Source organism: Echinops telfairi, unplaced genomic scaffold (genome assembly GCF_000313985.2).
Source record: "Echinops telfairi isolate 266 unplaced genomic scaffold, ASM31398v2 ScPeMD7_2291;HRSCAF=2852, whole genome shotgun sequence".
NCBI classification, from domain to species: Eukaryota; Metazoa; Chordata; class Mammalia; order Afrosoricida; family Tenrecidae; genus Echinops; species Echinops telfairi.
Window position 1 is genome coordinate 16,673,009 of NW_022106189.1, and position 19,576 is coordinate 16,692,584.

Consider the following 19,576-nt stretch of genomic DNA (forward strand, 5'->3'; position numbering starts at 1 on the left):
GCTTTACACAATTGATGTGTGTATGGATTGTGATAAGAGTTGTATGAGCCCCTAATAAAATGATTAAAAAAAAACAAAAAAATAAATAAAAAAATAAAGATTGCTGGGTACATGAAAGCTAAGATAGATATCCCTTCAGAAACATTAACAGGAGTGATGGTTCCCTGGGAGTATGGAAAGAAAAGGTGGGGAAGGGGGGCAAATAGGGAGCTGATGGTACTGATGACTGTATAACCCCACTTAATGGGATGGAACAAGAGAATTGTATGTGAATGGATCTACTGGATCATGTAAGATATGGAAAAAATTATAGGAAATAAATGGGGAGGGTTCTTGGGGGGTAAGGTGGGAGAGGGAGGGGATAAAGAGTAGCTGCTATCAAGAGTTCAAGAAAGAAAGAAATGTCATGAAACTGATTGTAGTAGCAATTGTACTATGGAATGTTATAATATCTGTAAGAGCTCCCAATAAAATGATTAAAAATAATTGCTGCTTTCAGTATGGATCATTACTCACTGTAAAGAAGCCCCAAATCCTCACAACTGGACATTTAGGTAACATCATTTTAAATGGAGAAAAGATTGAAGTTGTCAAGGATTTTATCTTGCTTGGATCCACAATCAATGCTCATAGAAGCAGCAGTCAAGAGATCAAAAGATGCATTGCATTAAGTAAATCTGCTGCTCTTTAGAATACTGAAAAGTGAGGATGTTTCTTTAAGGACAAAGGTGCGCCTGAACCGAGCTATGGTATTTTCAATTACTTCGTATGCACGTGAAGAAAGTTGGACACTGAAGGCCAGAGTGTTCCTTCGAGGCAAGAATGGCCAGACTTCATCTTACATACTTTGGAAATGTTGTCAGGAGACCCCAGTCTCCGGAGGATAACACGCTTAGTAAAGTGGAGGGGGAGTGAATAAGAGGAAGGCCCTCAATGAGATGGATTGGCACAGTGGCTGCAATAATGGGTCCAATGAGACCTTTGTAAAGATGGTGCAGGACTGGGCAGTGTTTTTTTCTGTTGTGTATAAGGTTGCTATGGGTTGGAACCAACTTGATGGCACCTACCTCCAATATCAACATACAAACTAGTGAAGAGCCCTGGTAGCTCTGTGGGCTAAGCATTTAGCTGCTAGCTACAAGGTTGGTGGTTAAAACCTACCAACCATTTTGTGGGAGGAAGACGAGATGTCTTCTGCCATAAAGATTTACAGTTTCAGAAACCTTATATAGGGTGATTATGAGTCAGCATCGTCAGGATAGTGAGTTTGGATATACAAAAATGATTACTATGATTGTATATTTTCTGAGGATAATAATAAGACAAGCTGCTATTAGGTTGAAAGTATGAAGTTAATGGTGTAATGTAACTAGAAGATAAAATCAGCACAGTGATGAATGTGGTCGGGTCTTTAGGACAGTGTGCAATGTGTATCAACTCAAACCTGATAATGGAATTTTTTTCAATTAGATAAAATATGGTGAAAGGATAAGGGTGGGATTGAGAGAGAAATCAAGAGCAAAGATGCAGTTAGATGACTATTGCTAAGTGGCCAGTCCCAGATCTCTACGCAAGTGAAAGAAAGCCCAGACTGGGTTATTTCAGGAACAGATACAGGATTAATTTTATGTGCAGGACGATGTTAAGTGACCTCTACTCAAGATTTTCTTGCCCTGATCCACAGCAGTACGTCAAGAACATCAAATCTTCAGGATGATGGCATTTAAATAGAAAGACCGATACAGGGTACAGCACTGAGGTGAACTCTGACAGCCATGACCCAATGCATACACGCTGCATTACACATGGTGAAATGACTGGTAAACAGGCAGCAAGCATGCTAATGAAGTACTCGGTAAAAATACATTTCTCAAGTTTTTCAACAAGGATTCTGAAAACACTGAACACTCAAGTTGGAAAATGTAGTTTTCTTCTCTCTCTTTTTAATGAAAACACACATAATGATTGAGAATTATGATCACATCTAAAACTATGAGAAGAGTTGGCCCATCTTTAGATTAAAAACAAACTGAAATAAATTAGATTTCATGTTGAAAAAAGTATTCCAGCTCAACAACTTCTGTGCCAAGTTTCTCTCCTATAATTTGAAACAGTCAAGTAATAAACTCTGAAAAAGGAATTTCTAATGGAAGTCTTGAAAAACACTTGACTCCACTTTTGCTACTGGAGATTCAGAAACTTAAAACCTCGGATACACTGGAGAAGGAAAAACTTTTCTGTGAACTTATGTAATGTATAGCCCAACACGAAAGCTTAGACGCACGAAAACCCTTGTTCCAGTGAAGGTTTCGTAGACGTCTATCTCCAGACACAATACCCCACTGACATTTCATTCTTCACTATAATGAAGACTACGAAAGTGCTCAATGACATCTACAATCAAAGCCCTGGGAGTAAGGACTTGACTGCTAACTGAAAGGTAAGCAGTTTGACCTGACCAGCAGCTCTGCAGGAGAAAGATATGGTAGATAAGAAAGATAAGGATCATCTTGAAAACTTCATGGGGCAGTTCCACTCCGTCTTACAGGATCACTAAGAACTGGAATCAACTTGTTGGCAATGGGTTTGGTTTGGTAGGAGAAAGCTTTCGCACAGAAGACAGGTTATGAGACTTTGGGAAGTCCCTAGGTCAAATATTTATGAGTTAGAATAGAGAGACTCTTTGTGAGTAATTGTTTTAAGCTGACTAAATTTGAGGGACACGCTTGACAACAATCTCATTGCTACAAAAACCTCTGCCCCCCCCCCCAAATGACAATCATTTGGGGTATTATTAAAAAATGCGGGCCATTCAGAATTCTTACTAGAGATACACATATAACACTAGCAGGGATACCACTTCTGAATAGGGCTACAGAAGGTTACTGGTCAGTCGAATGGACTAAGTGTCACTGGAGTCAGTGAGAAAAGCCTATTTAGAAGGTAATTGTTGTGCTATAAACTGGTACTTGAATTCATAGATGAAAATAGTGTTCCCCGATTTAAGATTGTATAAAGCCCGCACTCCCCGCCCCATACAACAAAAAAAAAGTGCATGTATCTGCTTACTCTGAGCGTTTGCCTGCTAGCTGAAAGGTTTAGTGGTTTGAACCCTCCCAGAGGCACCTTGGAAAAGAGGCTGGTGATCTGCTTCTAAAATGCCCCAGCCTTGAAACCCCTATGAAGCAGTTCTTACTCTGACACACATGGTGTTGCCATGAGTCAGAATAGAGTCAATGGCAACTAAACAGCACCACCACCCAGAAAGAATAGATGGCGATAATTATGCTAGTATCTGTACATGCATATAATCACACTCAGATGTAAATATAGGAAGCACTTTCAAGAACTGGGGACAGTACAAACCCAAATCCTGGCTCATCTTCTTAAGGGTACTATTTTTGGAAGATGCAAGAATCAAGTTTAATTAACTGCAACTACAGATTTACAATGGTAGTACCAAGAATCTGGGAATTATATTTACTATTTCACAAAGCTCAGTGGGAAGTGTAGATTTAGCAGCAATTAAATTGCAAAAGGAACTAAAATATTTATTTTAGTGCTCAAACTATATAAGAGCAATTTATAGCATGGGTTACTTAATAACTATCAAATGCAATTATCTAAGTCTTTGACTGAAACCAAATATGGAAATTAATTGAATTAATAAATACCACTTGTTTGGTAGAGACAATCTTTCAAAAACACATCTACATGGAGAATGGATACTGCTTAAAGGCAAGGAAACCGACTTACCCATTTCAATATTCTCATTTGGTAGTTAAGGGAGCGAGTTGAGATTCAGAAAAGTAGAGTTTGGCCAGAGTCCTTTAAATGATGGATTAAGTTCTGACAAAGATTAATTCTTCTGACTCTTCTAATTTGTTTCCTTCTTATAAGATGTTCTTTAGAGTCAGTACTGGACTCATAGGTAACATTATTCACAGAAGAATGAACCAATGACTAGCCCTGGGCCATTTGAGCCCAATGTTGCAGTAACTGTGTCAATCCGTCTCATTGAGGATCTTCCACTTTCTTGGCTGACCCACTATTTTTCCAAGCATGATGTCCTTTCTAGGGACCCTCCATATAACATGTTCAAACGACCTGAGACGAAGCCTCATCATCTTTGCTTCCAAGAAACATTCTGGTTGTACTTATTAAAAACAATTAAGCTCTGGTCAGTTTTATTAAAGAAAAATATTTCAAGATTTATTTTTCACCAGTCAGTTCTGGCATGCTTCTTATGATATCAGAATCACCTGGATCAATGGTAGCCAGTATGCATACTCTACAGTACTTTCTTAATAGCCACGCCCAATTCCACGTTATGGCCACTGCAGATGTGGACGCTGGTTTGGGCCAACGTGGTGTAGTATTCTATTTCAAATGTCCTCAAGACCTGGCAGTTGTTGGCTAGGATGACCAGTTTTGTTTTGCGTTGGCTGATCATCTTCAGGGTCTACTTGCAGCCCGGCACATATTTTCCACTTTTCAGAATGAGGTGGAACACGGAGTTGATGCACTCCAGCGGCTTTTGTTGGTGTTCTTTGCAGTCACCATCTGCCTGTCTCAGGTGAGGATGGCCCACAACCAAGAGCAGCCACCAAGGAAGAAAGACGAATGGCTTTGTTCTTCTGGCAGTCATGATAAGTACAGTCAGTATCTTTGGCCAATGCCTAATTTAAATGCATCCACTCGTCTTTGGTCTTCCTTGTTCTTTATCCAGATTTCACATGCACATGAGGCAAGTGACAATATCATGGCTTGGGGTAGATATACCTTAGTCCCCAAGGTGACATGTTTGTTAACATTATAAACAGGTATTTTATAGCAAAATTTCCAAATGCAATAGGTACTTTGATTTCTTGACTGCTGCTTCCACTGGCATTGTGTATCCAAGTAAATGAAATCCATGACAACATCAATGTTTTTTGCATTTATCATGATACCATGAGGATTTTTGTTTTATGTTGAAGTGTCATCCATACTGAGGGTTGTAGTCTTTGATTTTCATCAATACGTACTTCAAGTCCTCTTCCCTTTCAGCAAGCCAAGTTGTATCATATGTACATTGAAAGTTTTCCTGCAATCCTGGTGCTTTATTCTTCTTCATCTAACCTAAGCTACTGGAGTATTTGCTCACATACAGACTGAAAAAGACTGGTGAAAGAACAGAACCCTGACTCCCACCTTTCCTTATTGCCTCTTGATCTGTGTACACGTTCTGCATGAGCACAATTACATGTCCTGGAATTTTCATTCTGCACAAGGTTATCCATGATTTGTTATGACCCACAGAGTTGAATGTCTTCATATAGTCAATAAAACATAGGTAAACATACTTTCCCCCTGTGTTTTTAAGACCTTTTGCTTTCTTCAGGTATGATGTTCCTGATGTTATCTCATAACGTATCTGGTCTTCAGCTACTAGTATTAAATGCATCAAACCTATTTTAAATGGTCTCTAAATTCAGGTGGGATATACAACTTCTTGTGGACTTGTTCTAATTTTCTTCAGCTAAATAATCTACTAGTGAATATCAACAGTAACAATTTCAGTGGTTTACTGAAAGTGCATAATGCCAAGTAGCTATCACAGAGAAATCTTAGATTATAATAGAAAACTCTGGATTAAGAAAAATGATATATAAATCTAAATAATTTTGGGGAGAAATTATAAACTATTCAAGACAAATAGTAAGGGTTTAGTGAGTACATATTAAAACAGTAACAACTCATCCCACTCTGCAGTTATGTTTACATGGTTATGACTGGCCTGAGTTCACCTGTCATTAAATCAGGGGGGTGGGCAATCAGATAAATCCAAATTTTTGCAGAGGGGCATTCTGCAAACAACTGTTGATGGGCTGCACAAGGGTGGGTAATCACTTTAGAATAAAGAAAGCTTAAAAGAAATCACAAGTAAATGTAATGCATGCTATCTGTTCCTACGTCAAATCAAATCCAAACAAAATAGTTATTTTTAAAATGGGTGCTATAAGTTGGTTTGGTTCCAATAGGGATATTTGGATATGGACCATATATTAGATGATGCTATCACTGTTAATTGTCTTGAATGTGATGGCTGCATTGTGGTTATGTGTACCTAACTCTCATGGTTCAGAAAAAGAATGAGAGAGAACAAGAGCATTGCCATTGTCGTGTAGTTATTTATGACTTATATGGACCTATTAGGACAGTGTGGAAAGGCTCCATAGTGTTCTCAAGGCAGTAGTCTTTATGCAGACTGACACATCTGTTTCTGGTAGAGCAGCTAGTAGGTTAGAACTGCCCACCCCAAGCAGCTGATTGCTTATCCTCTGCTCCTCTGCATCACCAGGGCTTCTCTGCTTGGGCAGAAGTTTATTGTACACACAAAGAGGTGAAAGCTATGTGAGTGTTCATTTCACTACTCTTAAAACTTTTCTGTAGCTTTACAATTTTCCATGCAAAAAGTAGCTAAAAAATAATCTTGATTCTGTGTATACCGGAAGAAGAAAGAACCCGTAAAACTAAGAGTTTTTTATTCTACCCAGCCGCAAAAAACCTTTCCAAGAATTGACATTCTATTGTCCATCAAAGGGGAGAGGACAAGTGAGACTGTCTGAAACATTTATGGGTTAAATTTCTCCAGTGGGACATTAAATCACTCACATAATTTTTAATTAAGATGGTAACCACTCTAACATTTATTTAAAGAAAAACATTTAGTACAAACTACTTACACATTTGGTGCGAGTGTAAATATTTTTGGAGTTGAAAAAGTCAATAAAAGGTAAAATCACTCTGACTATAATGCTTATGTACATGTGTTCACTGGTTACTGCTTTGCATTTAATTTAAGACCTCCTTTTTAATAAGCAGAAAATGTGCATTTTTATATTGTTTAAATTTTAATATGGATTTTTGTTCAAAACAACACAGACATTCAGGCTACTTGTAAATGATACAAGAATTTTTTGCTAATGAGGCATTATGTAGAACATATGCAAAAATTACAACTTAGTCTTCCAAAATAGACCACAACAACAGGAAAAAGCATGATTTTAATAAAAAAGAGCAGCACTGGGCTTTTACTTCAAAGCAATTAAGGGCTTTGGATAACCAAAAGTTTATGTCAAGCTGATGCCAAACCAAACTGGTCTATTAAACGCATACTATGAAGAGTCTCTGTAAGATTCTATGAAAAGGCACTCTGCCATCAATACCAAGCACAGCCACTCTGAAGAGCGAGCTACGCTAGGTTCATGTTTGCAACAAGAAGCACAACAGCCCAGATCAGACTTCTAGAATTTCAAATTTGAAATAATGTATCCGTGAAAGAGACCTTTAAATATGTTTTCCATTTTGTGACTTTTCTCTACAGTAAATTATACCAAGTTACATATTCTCCCCAACATTTTCCATTAGTCTCAAAACATTTAGTGTTACACATAAAATATTGAGCTATGTGTAAACATAAGGGGAAAGAAGGCCTTGAAGCTCCTTTTTTAAATTACTTCTTTAGATTTCAACACTGTATTTCAGAAAACAATATACAGTCACTGCAGTTTTAAGGAAATGATAAATACATTTGCAATTTAAAAAATTCAGGGTACAAATGGATTTATTTCTTTGGCCTCTGCAAGAAAGTTCCTTTACCTGTAATACTTGTTTTGCCTTTGCAACAAAAAATAGAATGCTGTGGAGTGGCTGATAGGAGTTTCCCCAGGTGGCGCCTAGTTTAGTCGGCTTCAGGGACTTGAAACTATGTATATATGTTGATGTCTCTTGGTGTTCAATCAACATTGAGAGTTTATATCCTAAATATTCATGTCCCTTTGGAAAAGGAAACAGCCAACACTGTTCATTTTTAGCTCTGGGAATCTGAGATATATAACTGGGAAAATAATCCCTAGTAACCTTTCCTCAGCAGGCGAATAAAGCTGATAGCCATGGACCCAAGCATAAGCTTGGCAGAACTACCATTCATACTCGTGTATAAGCCGAGTACTTCAGCACATTTTCGATGCAGTTTTTGTGGTTTAATTAGGTGCCTCAGCTGATATTCGGGTTGGCTTATCCTAAAGTATATATGGTACATTATTTTTATACCTAGGCACTGTCTTAAATATGGATCCTGGCAATTTACAATGATTACTAAACTCAGAGTTAGAGTGTGGTCCATTGGCAATGTTTCTCAAAAGGAATAATTTACTCCTTGGTTTTCCAAGAAGGCTGAGTTCTTCCCAGGGGAAGGAACAATGTGTAACTCATGTATTTAAGCTTGCAGGTTCAGATTACATCGCCTAATTTATATATCTTTCTCAAAAATACCCATGTTTCTTTTGTCCTGTGCTCAGAAGGGTATGTAATTGTCATTAGATATATATCAAGCCAAATTCACTGCCATTGGGTCAATGATGACTCACAGCAAGCCCCTGTGGGGTTCTGAGATTGTAACTTTTATGGGAGTAGAAAGCCCAGTCTTTCTCCTGTGGAGCTGCTGGTGGTTTTGAACTGCTGACGATGCAGATCACAGTTCAAAGTGCAACCACTACTCTACCAGGGCTCCTCTACTGGACATATGGGGTTTCATTATGTAACTTAATGTTACACATGAATTTTTAGGAATAGAATTATTAGGCAAAATAAATTAGTTTGTATCTCTAAATTATATATAGTTTTTTTGTATTTTTTTGCACACGTTAAGTTTCTTAAGTCTGATATTATGAATCTCTTCTTAGCTTGTTCATATATTTCTAGACAAGGTTAGTTTGTTAAAAGAGAACTACACTCTGAATCTGAAATGAATCTAAATTACCACTATAGAGTTCTCCCTGTCCAGAGGAAAAGAGAGTAACGACAATCTAAGACAAATGGAAACTATTAGCCTAATGGACTAATAGACATGTATCCTGGGAACATCAGCCTCTACTACTTTGAGACACTAAGAATGAGATGGTGCCTGGCTACCGCTAACAACTGCTCTGAAAGGCATCATATTTGAAGGGCCGAGACAGTGTGATAAAAATGCAGACTAAAATTAAAAATCATAAAAAGTACAGGCTTACTGGTTGGATAAAGATGAGCAGAACCTTTGAGATTATGGTCTTTTGTCACTCGTCATAGCTGAAATTAAACTCATCCCCAAAACCTCAATGTTCAGCTAAAGAATAGATAGGTTTATAATGGGAACAATAACTCTAGAGAGTCACACAATCCTTAGAATAACCAAACATTTGAAATCAAAAGGGCATTATTTATCCCAGGACAAAAGGAGGACTAGAAATAGGAAGTACAGGGAAGAGGTGGGATAAATAATGTTATATTATAAGGAATGCAATCAATGACATGAAAAAATATGTATAAATTGTTGAATGGAAAATGGATTTGCTCTGTAAACCTTCAGTTAATTCACACACACGTACTGAATAAAAAAATATAACAACAAAAAAGAGAAGAGGCACAAAGGAGATTACTACATCAATGACAATCAACAATGTGATGCAATCTTCGAATATTAGGAGAGGTAACATCTTATTGATACCCCAAACAGATACCATATTATAGAATTTACTTTAAGTCTTAAAACAAATTTAAATAAACTTGTCTCTGATATTGGAAAGTTTGACTACAATGTATCACAATGTTCACAATGTTTCTTTTGGGTTCTATCTTGTTTGGGGTTCTCTCAGCTTCTTGAACTTTAGTTTCTCTACTTTTATGGTGTTGGAGTCCTTGTGGTGTAAGAAGTTATAGTATACATTGTACATAGGAAGTTATAGTATAGGGGTAGTAATAGTACGACCAGCAGTTAGAAGCCACTGCTCTATGGAAGAAAGTTAGGCTTTCTACTCCTGTAAAGATTTAAGGTCTTGATCCCTCAGGGGCAGTTTGATTATGTCCTACACATTTGCTATGAGTTGGAATTGACTTGAGGGCAGTGAGTTTTATTTTGTTTTGTTTTTTATAGTGTTAGAGAAGTTTCCTATCAAGAGTTCTTGAGTAATTTTTTTCTGTGGATTAAAAAAAACAACTTCCTATTCTGGAATCCCCATGAGCTGTAAATTGTTATTCTTGATAGTGTTTTCTTCAGATCTTTTTTTGTTTTTTTTGTTCATCTTTTTTCCCTCATAGATTGAAATTGAAAGATTTTTCTTTAAGTTCACTAATTTAGCTTTTCATTGCTTCAATTCTATTGCTTTGCTCTTTTAAAGTGTTGTCTTAATTCTCTCATCTTAGTTATTCTGGATTTCTTTCTTTCCGGATGTTGTTGTAAGTGTCTAATATTTCGATTTTTCCACAGCTCTATTGTTCTTTTCCTCCAACCATCGAAAGTACCTGAACTCCATCTTCTGGATTATTTTTCTTGTAGTCCCAGAGGCTCTCCTTCTCCAGGAAAGTGCTTTGCATCTGAATAGATAGGTTTATATTGGTCATTGGTTTGTGCCTGTTTTTCCTGCTTCTTCATGTGGAGCAGTTATTTACTGCTGTCTTCAAGACATTGTGAGGTACTTGTTGAGGGTGGGAGGGTGTCTAGATCATGTGGGTACAGTGGATTTTGTCAGGTGGTGCAGGAATGGAATACTAGAAACCACAAAACAAAAGCAAAAGAAAAAGCCATTTTGGTGGGCTCTTCCTTCAGCCCTGCATAACAGCAGTGGGGGGTGCGGCAGGTCCCTGTCACATTGGCTCTAGGCTCAGTTGCAGAGAACTGCGGAATGTTTGTAGCTGATGTCCCTTTCCCACAATTCCTAGGACTTATGAAGGAGAAAAAGAACTTTTGGGGGGTTTGTTTGCTGGCTTCAGGGCACAGGCTACTTTAGCACGAGGATAGTGAGTCTAGAGTAAACAGGACTGCCAGGACACTGAAGAATAAAAGTAGCAAAAATTAAAAAAATAAAAAACATAGGAAAGGAAAATGGCCCACACAGACTCTGTGGCTTCGGTCCACGTGTAAGCATGGGGGCCTGTCTTCATCTATACACTTGGGCCCTCTAGGCACACAGGGTTGGTCAGCCATGATCTCTCCTCCTCCCAGAGCAATAGATCTCCTTCTGCCACCATCCAGTCTCTGGGATGCGAAGGATTCCGTTTATCTTTCATCTTTTCTTCTAAGGTTCCAGATGCCCGGATTTCCTTTCATATCGATCTTCTCCTCGTATGTTGTAGAGGGATTTGGTTATGCATGTGTCTAGGTGGCCATCTTGGCTTGGAAGTCATAAGTTCAATAAACCTGTACTAATATACCAGGATGCCAACAAGTGAGTCTTTCCCACCTCTACTTCTCTTGGTAACTCTAGTCAGAAGAGCATCCTGCAATAATACTGGTCATGAGTGGAGGGGACAAAGTCAAGGTGATCTGCACTCATTGGAATCTGCTTGCTACTATTCTAGAGCAGAGCAGGTTAAGGGTGTCTGCTTAATGAGAGATGCTGAGCACAGGCAGAAAGCTGGGGTAAGTTTATATGAAGAATGTTAAATAAAAACATGATTTTAAAATAGACTATATAAGCTTAGCCATTTATGGGACATGGCAAAGTATTTAAAATTAATTCTGACCTTACCCAAATGTTATTTCTGTTTTTCACATACCTTTGGTCTGTAGCTTGTTGTTCTCGAAGTTGAAGGAGAGATAACTCAATTTCATTTTCTTTTCTCCTCAACTGAGTTTTCAGGATCTCTGTCAACTGCTCCAATTCTTCAATCTGGCCTCTCTGTGTCTGAATAACATTTTCTCTGAAATAAAAAGTCTTTCCAAGAATTTGTAGTTAGAGGAAAATTTGCAGTATTTAAGATCTGTGCAAAGAAAGTTCTCCATATAAAGAGCAAGCAAAAGTTGAGACTTTTAGCTTAAGTGCCTCTGCACATAGTAAAATAGTAGATTACACAGGGTGATTTGGAAATACATATGGAACAATTCAAGATAATGCTTTTTACAAGATAAAGTGCTAGAGATCGGACTGGACTTTGATTTCATTCAAGTAAGGGAGTATTTATTGATCACCTACCACGTATCCCCCAAAGTCCTGCTGGGTAAACATTGGACTGCTAAGTGCAAGAATGGTAGTTCAAATCTACCAGCCGCTCTAAGAGAAAGATGAGGCGGACTGTTTCCATAAAGATTCAGAGCTCTGGAAACCCTCTATAGGGTTACTCTGAGTTGGAATCGACTCAATCGCATTGGGTTTGTCTTGGGTTTCTATATACTTCGACAATCTTCTCATCTTCAGCTAATTTATATGCCTTTGTTTTTTCATATAAACATCTGCCACACCATCTAAGCGAGGAAGATAAAACGCTAAACGCAATTTAGTGGCATGACTTTGTGTCTGGCAGCAACCCAAGACAAGGAGTCTCAGATACAGGTATTCAGCATTGTTACTTTTTAAAAAATTGTGGTAAAAATACATATATAAAACAAAACATTTTCCATTTCAGTGGTTTCTACAGGTACAATGCAGTGAAATGAATTATTATCCTTGTCATGTTAGAAAATATTTGGAAACATGGTGGTGGTTGTAGTATTACTTTTTGATGATCCAGGTGACAGCCTGCAGACGAAGTAGAACCTTTCATTTCATCTGTGATTCAGAGACACTAAAACCATGAGGCTCGAATGAACTAACATTTAAACGTCACTAACGTAACTTTCCTTCTGTTGTACAGAGCTTGCAAGGAGCTGGACCCAACTAGAAGACACCTAACACCAACACACGTGACTTTTATGAAACCATGGCACATGAAGAACACTACCACAGGCTGCCAACTGCACCTCTTTGAATATGTGTTGCTCTCCATAGCCCTAGCAATAATCTCATCTCCCACATCAGCCTCTGGGAAGGGTTCACTGTGCCTCTTCGAAGTCCCCCATTCCAGGTCTTTTGTCACTTTTTCTTATTGTGGTTAGTGTTCAGTACATCCACGTTATGAATTTTGGTCTGTTCTGATATTACTGTGGTGGCAATTACTGAACCAGTTTAACTGGTTCAAAGTGTAGGTGTTCATGTTGTATCTAGCAATTTGATTAAAATCATTTACTAGCTCTGTTCCCTTTGCGGCAGATTTCATGGGATTTTCTACCTTTCCTATTTGAATTTCTTTCTCTTGCCTACTTTCTCTACCTAGAATTTCCATGACAACTTCAAATAGCAGTGGTGAAAGTAGTATCTCGTGTTGCTCCCACTCTTAGAGGGAAGGCTTTCAACCTTCACCATGGAGTATGATGTTAGCTGTAGATTTTCCATAAATTATCTTTGCAAAATCAAAAAAAAAGAAAAAAAGAAAAAAAAAAGAACACTACCACAGAATCACAAAGAACAAAGTCTGAGATCATATGTATCAGACAACTCTAGACTGTTAAGCCTCTCCCCCAATTATGTCTCCCATCCCCCATTTTTTAAACCATGAAAAGAGCTAACTAATTCAGAACTTAAAAAAAAAAAATCGGTAGTTTTCCTGGGCATGAGAATGCTGCCTGTGGCTATTCTCTGAGGGTTGGGGGTTTAAAACAAAGACAATTATTCAATAAGCCCCTCTATCAATGTAGTTGACAGTTGAGCAAGTTGTTAATATTACTCATTTTATTGTAAGCATGCTATTTAATATCTGTTCTTACTACACAGAATTGGCTGTTTCAGTGCAGCAGATTATATATACATAAACCAATTTTCCTTAAAGTCAAGGATAAGAAGGGATGGAAAAGACACAATCAATAAACACAGTTCTAAAATGAGCATGGAAAAGAATACATACAAATTTCTGATTTCTCCTCTGGCTTCCTCAAGTAAATTGTGGCCGTATTTTGTAAGTGTGGGTTGCTGAGTTTCTGCTACATCTGCATCTTGGAATCTTAGACCTAAAAATAAATGAATAAAATTTGATTATAGAAGTGAAACTAGTAAGGAAAAACCTTTAATTTATTATCATAAGGAAACTTAAAATAAAATACCTTATTAACTAGTAAAAGATAGATGCTTCATAGTACAGAGACTTGGAAGTACAGCACCAAAGAGATGCTGAGATCACAGTCCCCTTTAGGCATTCAATAAAGCAGGGCAGCAAGTATTGCCCATTCAACAACTTTCACTGTGGAAACCAAATCACCGAGAAGTAACTTGATTCAACTTAGGCTTAGAGCTCCTGCAAAAATGTCTGAAAGAACCAGGGTCTGCATTCAAATCTTTCTAGTCTAAACTGAGGTATGAAAGAAACAACTCTCAAAAATTTAAAACTGCATTTCTGGTAAATGTTTTGGGAATTTTCAGGTAGCCATTCATTCACATCTCTTGACCTCACATGTTTAAGTGAAAATGTTTCTTGTACTCACTCTGGTGTATTCTGTACAAATTATAAAATGTGTATTTAACCAAAAGGCAATTTGAGACTGGATTATTAAATAAATTCCTTTCAATTAAACATTTCCTTATGTACTTCGAGTATAATTTTTCTCATATGAGCCAGACCACTGCCATTGAGTCAATTCTGATCCACGGTGGTCAATCCATACTTCAGCAGATAGCGTCAGCTTTTTCTGGAGAAGAGGCTGCTGGGTTTGAACTGCTGCCCTTCTGGTTAGCTCTCCAACATTACCTGACGGTTTCACCAGGGGTCTTAAATTGTACCTATTGTAAGTCATTGTATACAATTTTACCAGGATGGCTACATTGTTGAAAATATATTTTAACATGTTACTTTAAAATGTTAAAATGACTTAATTATTAGTCTAATGTAGATAAAGGAGCATAATGGTTGAGCACTTGACTATGACATGCAAAGCTGACAGCTGGAACCCAGCTGACAGTTGGCTCTGTGGGAGAAAACTACTTCCCTAACAAAAACTCTCTGAGGCAGTTCTACTGCGTCACTAGGGGTCACTAGGAGTCAGACACCCCACCACCACGACATGGTAGATAAAGAATAACCCAACCCGAACCATTGGCTGTCCAGTGTGTTGATTCTGGTTTATGGTGATCCAATGTGTGCAGAGCAGAAGAGTGCTCCATTGGGGTTTCAGAGCTGTGGCCTTCTGGAAGAAGAGAACCAGGTCTTTCTTGTGAGGTGCCTCTGCATGGGTTCAAACTTCCAACATTCCAATTATTCATTGAATGCTTACAGAATACATTATTTTTTAAGCATGACAGTTTTTATAAGAGAGGACTGGGACAATTATTTTCTGCTCTTTTTAATGCTGTCAACATCTGTTGCTAACTCTCAGACTGAAGGACAGAAAAGGTTCTGCCTAAAACGTTAAAATAGTTGGCTGTAGATTTGGATTTTATTTTTTAAGTTTTATTGACATATAATTGTTCAATCACATCAATAAGAGTTGCACAATCACCACCATAATCAGCTACAGAATATTTTCTTTTGTGTACCCATTATTAGTTAATTTCCCCCAAACTCCCATGCCTAACCCATAAGAAACTATTAAACCAGTTACTGTATCTATAGATTTACCTGTGCTAGATTTAACATACTGAAAAGATAATTAAAAACCCATAGAAAAGAAAGCAGAAAATATTAAAAACTAGAACAAATTTGACATGGATCATAAAAGAGATCAAATGATAAGGTGCTAAATTTTAATTTAAAACTGCATCTGTAATAATCTACTTTCCAGTGGATTCTGCATGATAGCAAGGCTATTCACATCCCTCGTCTATGGTCAGAGGGGATTTACCAGAGACTTAATCCAAGTGTTTCCCCTTAATTAATTATTTATTTTTAGCAGGAACAACTTTAAAACGGGCCAAATGGGAGATCAAATGATCTTACATTTTAACGTAATTACATCAGCCATAATCCACTTTAAATGCTCTGTGTGATAACAATGTTATTCACGAGAATGATGAGGGCAATGAATGTACAAATGCACTTTAACAATTGATGTATGTATACATTGTGATAAGAGTTGCATGAGCCCCTAATAAAATGATTTTTAAAAATGTTATTCACATCTCTCAACTATAATCACAGGAGATTCACCATAGGCTTAGTCTTATGTGTGGACCCTACAAAGGATTTTGGGTTTCCACTGTCATCCATAGCCTTCTACAAACCATTTACAATCCTTGGATCACAAAGGCCGGTGTTTTTCTTCCATGTAAACTTAGCTGACACCACATTTAAATGGCTGCTTATTTTAAGCTAATCTTTTAAAATCCCAGATGCTATTCTTTCCGATAGCCAGGGCCATCTTCATTCTTTACCACCCTTTGCTAAAGCTCCCCTATCTGCATGAGTGCATGTATCGAGCAGGACCATGTCATGAGAACTAATTGTTCTTAGATTAGGGCTATGATTAATTGTGACCTCAAACTTCATTTACGTATGTCTCTGGTTCAGTTTAGAGACACCATTATTATTATAAATCATCCTCATTGAGCCTATGGTGATTCCATTGACAGTATCATTAATTTAGTCAAATCTGGAGGAGGGAATGGTATTAGAGCTTAAGTTCTAAAGACCGGTTTTGCAGAAGACTTTGGATGACAGTGAAAGCCCAACCTCCGCTGGCCGGGTCCAGTGAATCCCGACTGTGGGCCGGCGGTGTGACTGGCCTTGCTGTCACATAGACAATGCTGTAAGGAGGGCTACTGCAGTTGTAGTTAGGTTAAAACTCGAGACACCTTGCCATTTGATCTCCCTTTTGATCCACTGTATATTTGTTACAGTTTTTAAGATTTTCCTATTGATTGAGCCTTTTGTTTTGCCATTGTTGTTGGTATTTTTTGGTTTGTTTTTGCTTATGATGTCTTTCTGTGTATGAAATGCAGGGTAGGTATAGCTATGGAGACAATAGCTGGATGAATAATTTCTTAGGGGCATGGCAGGGGAGAACCGGGAGAACTAGGCAGCTAAGAACAATGCATACAAGAAAGAAGAAAATGGCCTGACATGGATTGTGATGATAAGTGCGCAATTCTTTTTAATATGATTGAACTATTGAACAGTTTGGTGTGTGAATTATATCTCAATAGAACTGTTAAAAAATAGTTGGCTGTGTTAGAATTTATCAGAAATGTTCATTCTTAAGTTTCCCTACACAGATCATGAGTATTTTCAACACCAGTGAAATTAAAAACAATAAAAAACTATATTCAAAATAAAACTTAAACATACAGGCTCATGGTGGTTTGCCAGTGGCTATGTTTTAAATGCATGTATGTTCTTTAGGAAAATCATTTTTTCTCAGCGATTGTTCACAATAAGAACCGCACCTACACTGCACTGCTAAAACCTTAAGCCAGCACTTGGCATCCTTTTGCCCAGCTAGGCACAAATAGAAAATGATAATTTTTTTGTAGTATGTAGCCAACGAGGGCCTAATTTCTCATCTAATTACCCGAGGCAGAGATATATTTATGATAACTCTGGACTAAACTCGAGACTCCAAGGCAGTTCTGAAGTCGATTGGGGTTATAAAGTTTCAGCTTAGGCTATGATGCCTCACGCTTACTCTGAAAAGCAGTGGAAAACACCTTGAGCAAAGTCCGAATCACTGAGTACACAAACAAAGGAAAAACTTAAACTTAGCAGTCTTATTTTAAAATAGATTCTATTGCTCTGTTTTGTTTTCTTTCCTGCATTTATCTAAAATTTGAGTCCTGCTCTCATTTAGCATAAAAGACTTTGGGGGCTGTTTCCATTCAGCGATGACAAAACTGAGACTCGGAAAGGATACGTGGCTTTTTATAGGGTAAATGAAACGACTACAGTCAGACAAAGTGAAGCTCCGAGAGGGCAAGTGCTCCTTTGCAGGTAGAGAAGGTAATTGTGGCAGATCGTGTTTTTTACTTATGACAACCACCTTGGGTATATTCAGTCTACTGCCAGTCTCAGGCAGTCAGGAGGAGCCATGCCTTCTCTTCACACAGCTGTCTGCTGCCAAGTGCAGGCCTCACAGACTTCAAAGGAACTCTGTCTTGGAATAGAGTGTGTTAACATTTTAGCTTGGAGAGAAAACGAAAAAAAAAAATTTTTTTTTCACTTTCTGTGTATAAGCTGTTTCTTTCCCTTCTTTGATGAATTGAAACCAAAGTATTACATGTTCCTTTATGTCCCTGAAAATGTTCGATTTTACATGAAGCAGTGTAAGGAAGGAAGAACTACTTGAATTAAAACTCTATTTCCTTTCCTAATAGTTGAAATTTTAAAATGTAACTTACATGTTTATTGAATTTTACTTTCAATGTAAATGAAACTCGTACAGGTGTTGAAAGAATTGGACATTTTAGAGTAAATGGTTTCTAGATGGAGTCTTGCCTATGAATTGAATTGCTTGGTACCCTGGGTAGATTCAGATCATTCATGTTCCACATGAAGAGAGCTGGAACTATGATATTTTTGTATATGAAGAGGTTACTTGCTTAAATCCTTTTTATATCTGAAGAAAACCCAAGTTCAAAATGATAAGGTAGCTTCTCCAAGGTCACTTGTTAGTAATTGGACCAAGAACTCAATTTATAAACACCCGGTTATGTATAGATTCCATTGTCGTGCGACCTTCATACAATGGGGAAGGTTTGCAGAATTTTATAATTTTATAAATGATCTTTGGATGATGAACTTACAATGCTTCATTCAGAACAGTGTGATCATATAAACCCATCTAAAACTAAACCAAATTAAAATATCACTCAGTTTCATATACCTTTTGTAACAGGTATGATAAATATTAACATAACAAAATTTGAACATAATCTAGTGATTCTTAAATAAAATGATCTTTTTATGAAAACTTCAGTCAAAAAACTACCTTTGCATTCTTTCTAAGTCACCTTCCATCCACTACAAGCTGCCCTCTTTGGACAGAGTAGAACTCCCAAGGGATTCTGAGGCTGTAAATCTTTATGGGAGCTAATAGCCTCATCTTTCTCCCAAATCTCTTTCTAAAGGTACTTAAAAACATGAATAATAAAGCAATAAATCGTGTGTGCGAAAGGTGTCGAATTGGCAAAGTTTCGTTTTGAATATTTTGGCCACAATTACAAAAAATTATACTAATCACAATGAGTACAAGGAAAAAGAAAATGTTCTAAAATTGATGATGGTAAAGATTGTACAACTCCTTTTGATATGATTGAATTATTGAGTTGTATGATATGTGGTTGAAATGTCAATAAAACTATTTAAAAACAAAGCAAAACCCCCAAAAAAGTGAGGGAAAAAAACCTGCGTGTGTGTGGATGTGAAAAAGAGAGAGAAATAATCTAGTAAAAGACATGGGCTTCGGATTTATTTTACCTTTTCTGGAGCATTCCTGTATGCCTGCATTTTCATTTCCTTTTCTACGCCCAGTGTTAATACGAGATTGAACAGCATTGTATGGTGTTTGTCTGTGACCTTGGATTTGAAGTTGCTGTTTGGCTGAAATGAGTCTGTTTTTGAGGACTTCATTTTGTCTTTCAAGCTCATGAACTTTCTCTTGCAGTCGTTCAATCATTTCTTCCATTTCTACATCCCGTCCCAGCCGCTTGGGGCCGCCACCAACCCGCTCATATCTTTTCTTGTCATTAACTAGCCGTATTAACTTGGTGGCCATTCTGGGTAAATAATAAAAAGATGAAAAGGAATGTGAGAAGTCAGC

At 37.5% G+C, this 19,576-nt stretch overlaps 1 protein-coding gene and 1 pseudogene across 3 annotated transcripts in view; both read right to left on the reverse strand.

The window, feature by feature from the left end:
- RPGRIP1L (RPGRIP1 like) overlaps window positions 1–19,576 on the reverse strand; it is a 123,485-nt gene that overhangs the window by 98,866 nt on the left and 5,043 nt on the right. For 2 of the 3 annotated variants that reach the window (XR_006680409.1, XM_004704667.2), the window contains exons 3-5: window positions 19,234–19,532; window positions 13,741–13,843; window positions 11,581–11,724 (exon numbers count right to left, since the gene is read on the reverse strand). Coding sequence is in view for 2 of the 3 variants with exons in the window: in XM_004704667.2 (XP_004704724.1) it covers window positions 11,581–11,724; window positions 13,741–13,843; window positions 19,234–19,532 (546 nt within the window). In the remaining variant the exon portion in view is untranslated. Of the gene's footprint in view, window positions 1–11,580; window positions 11,739–13,740; window positions 13,844–19,233; window positions 19,533–19,576 lie in introns of those variants that run through there. The other variant, XM_045293799.1, reaches the window with a different exon arrangement.
- LOC105978825 lies at window positions 4,213–4,563 on the reverse strand (annotated as a pseudogene).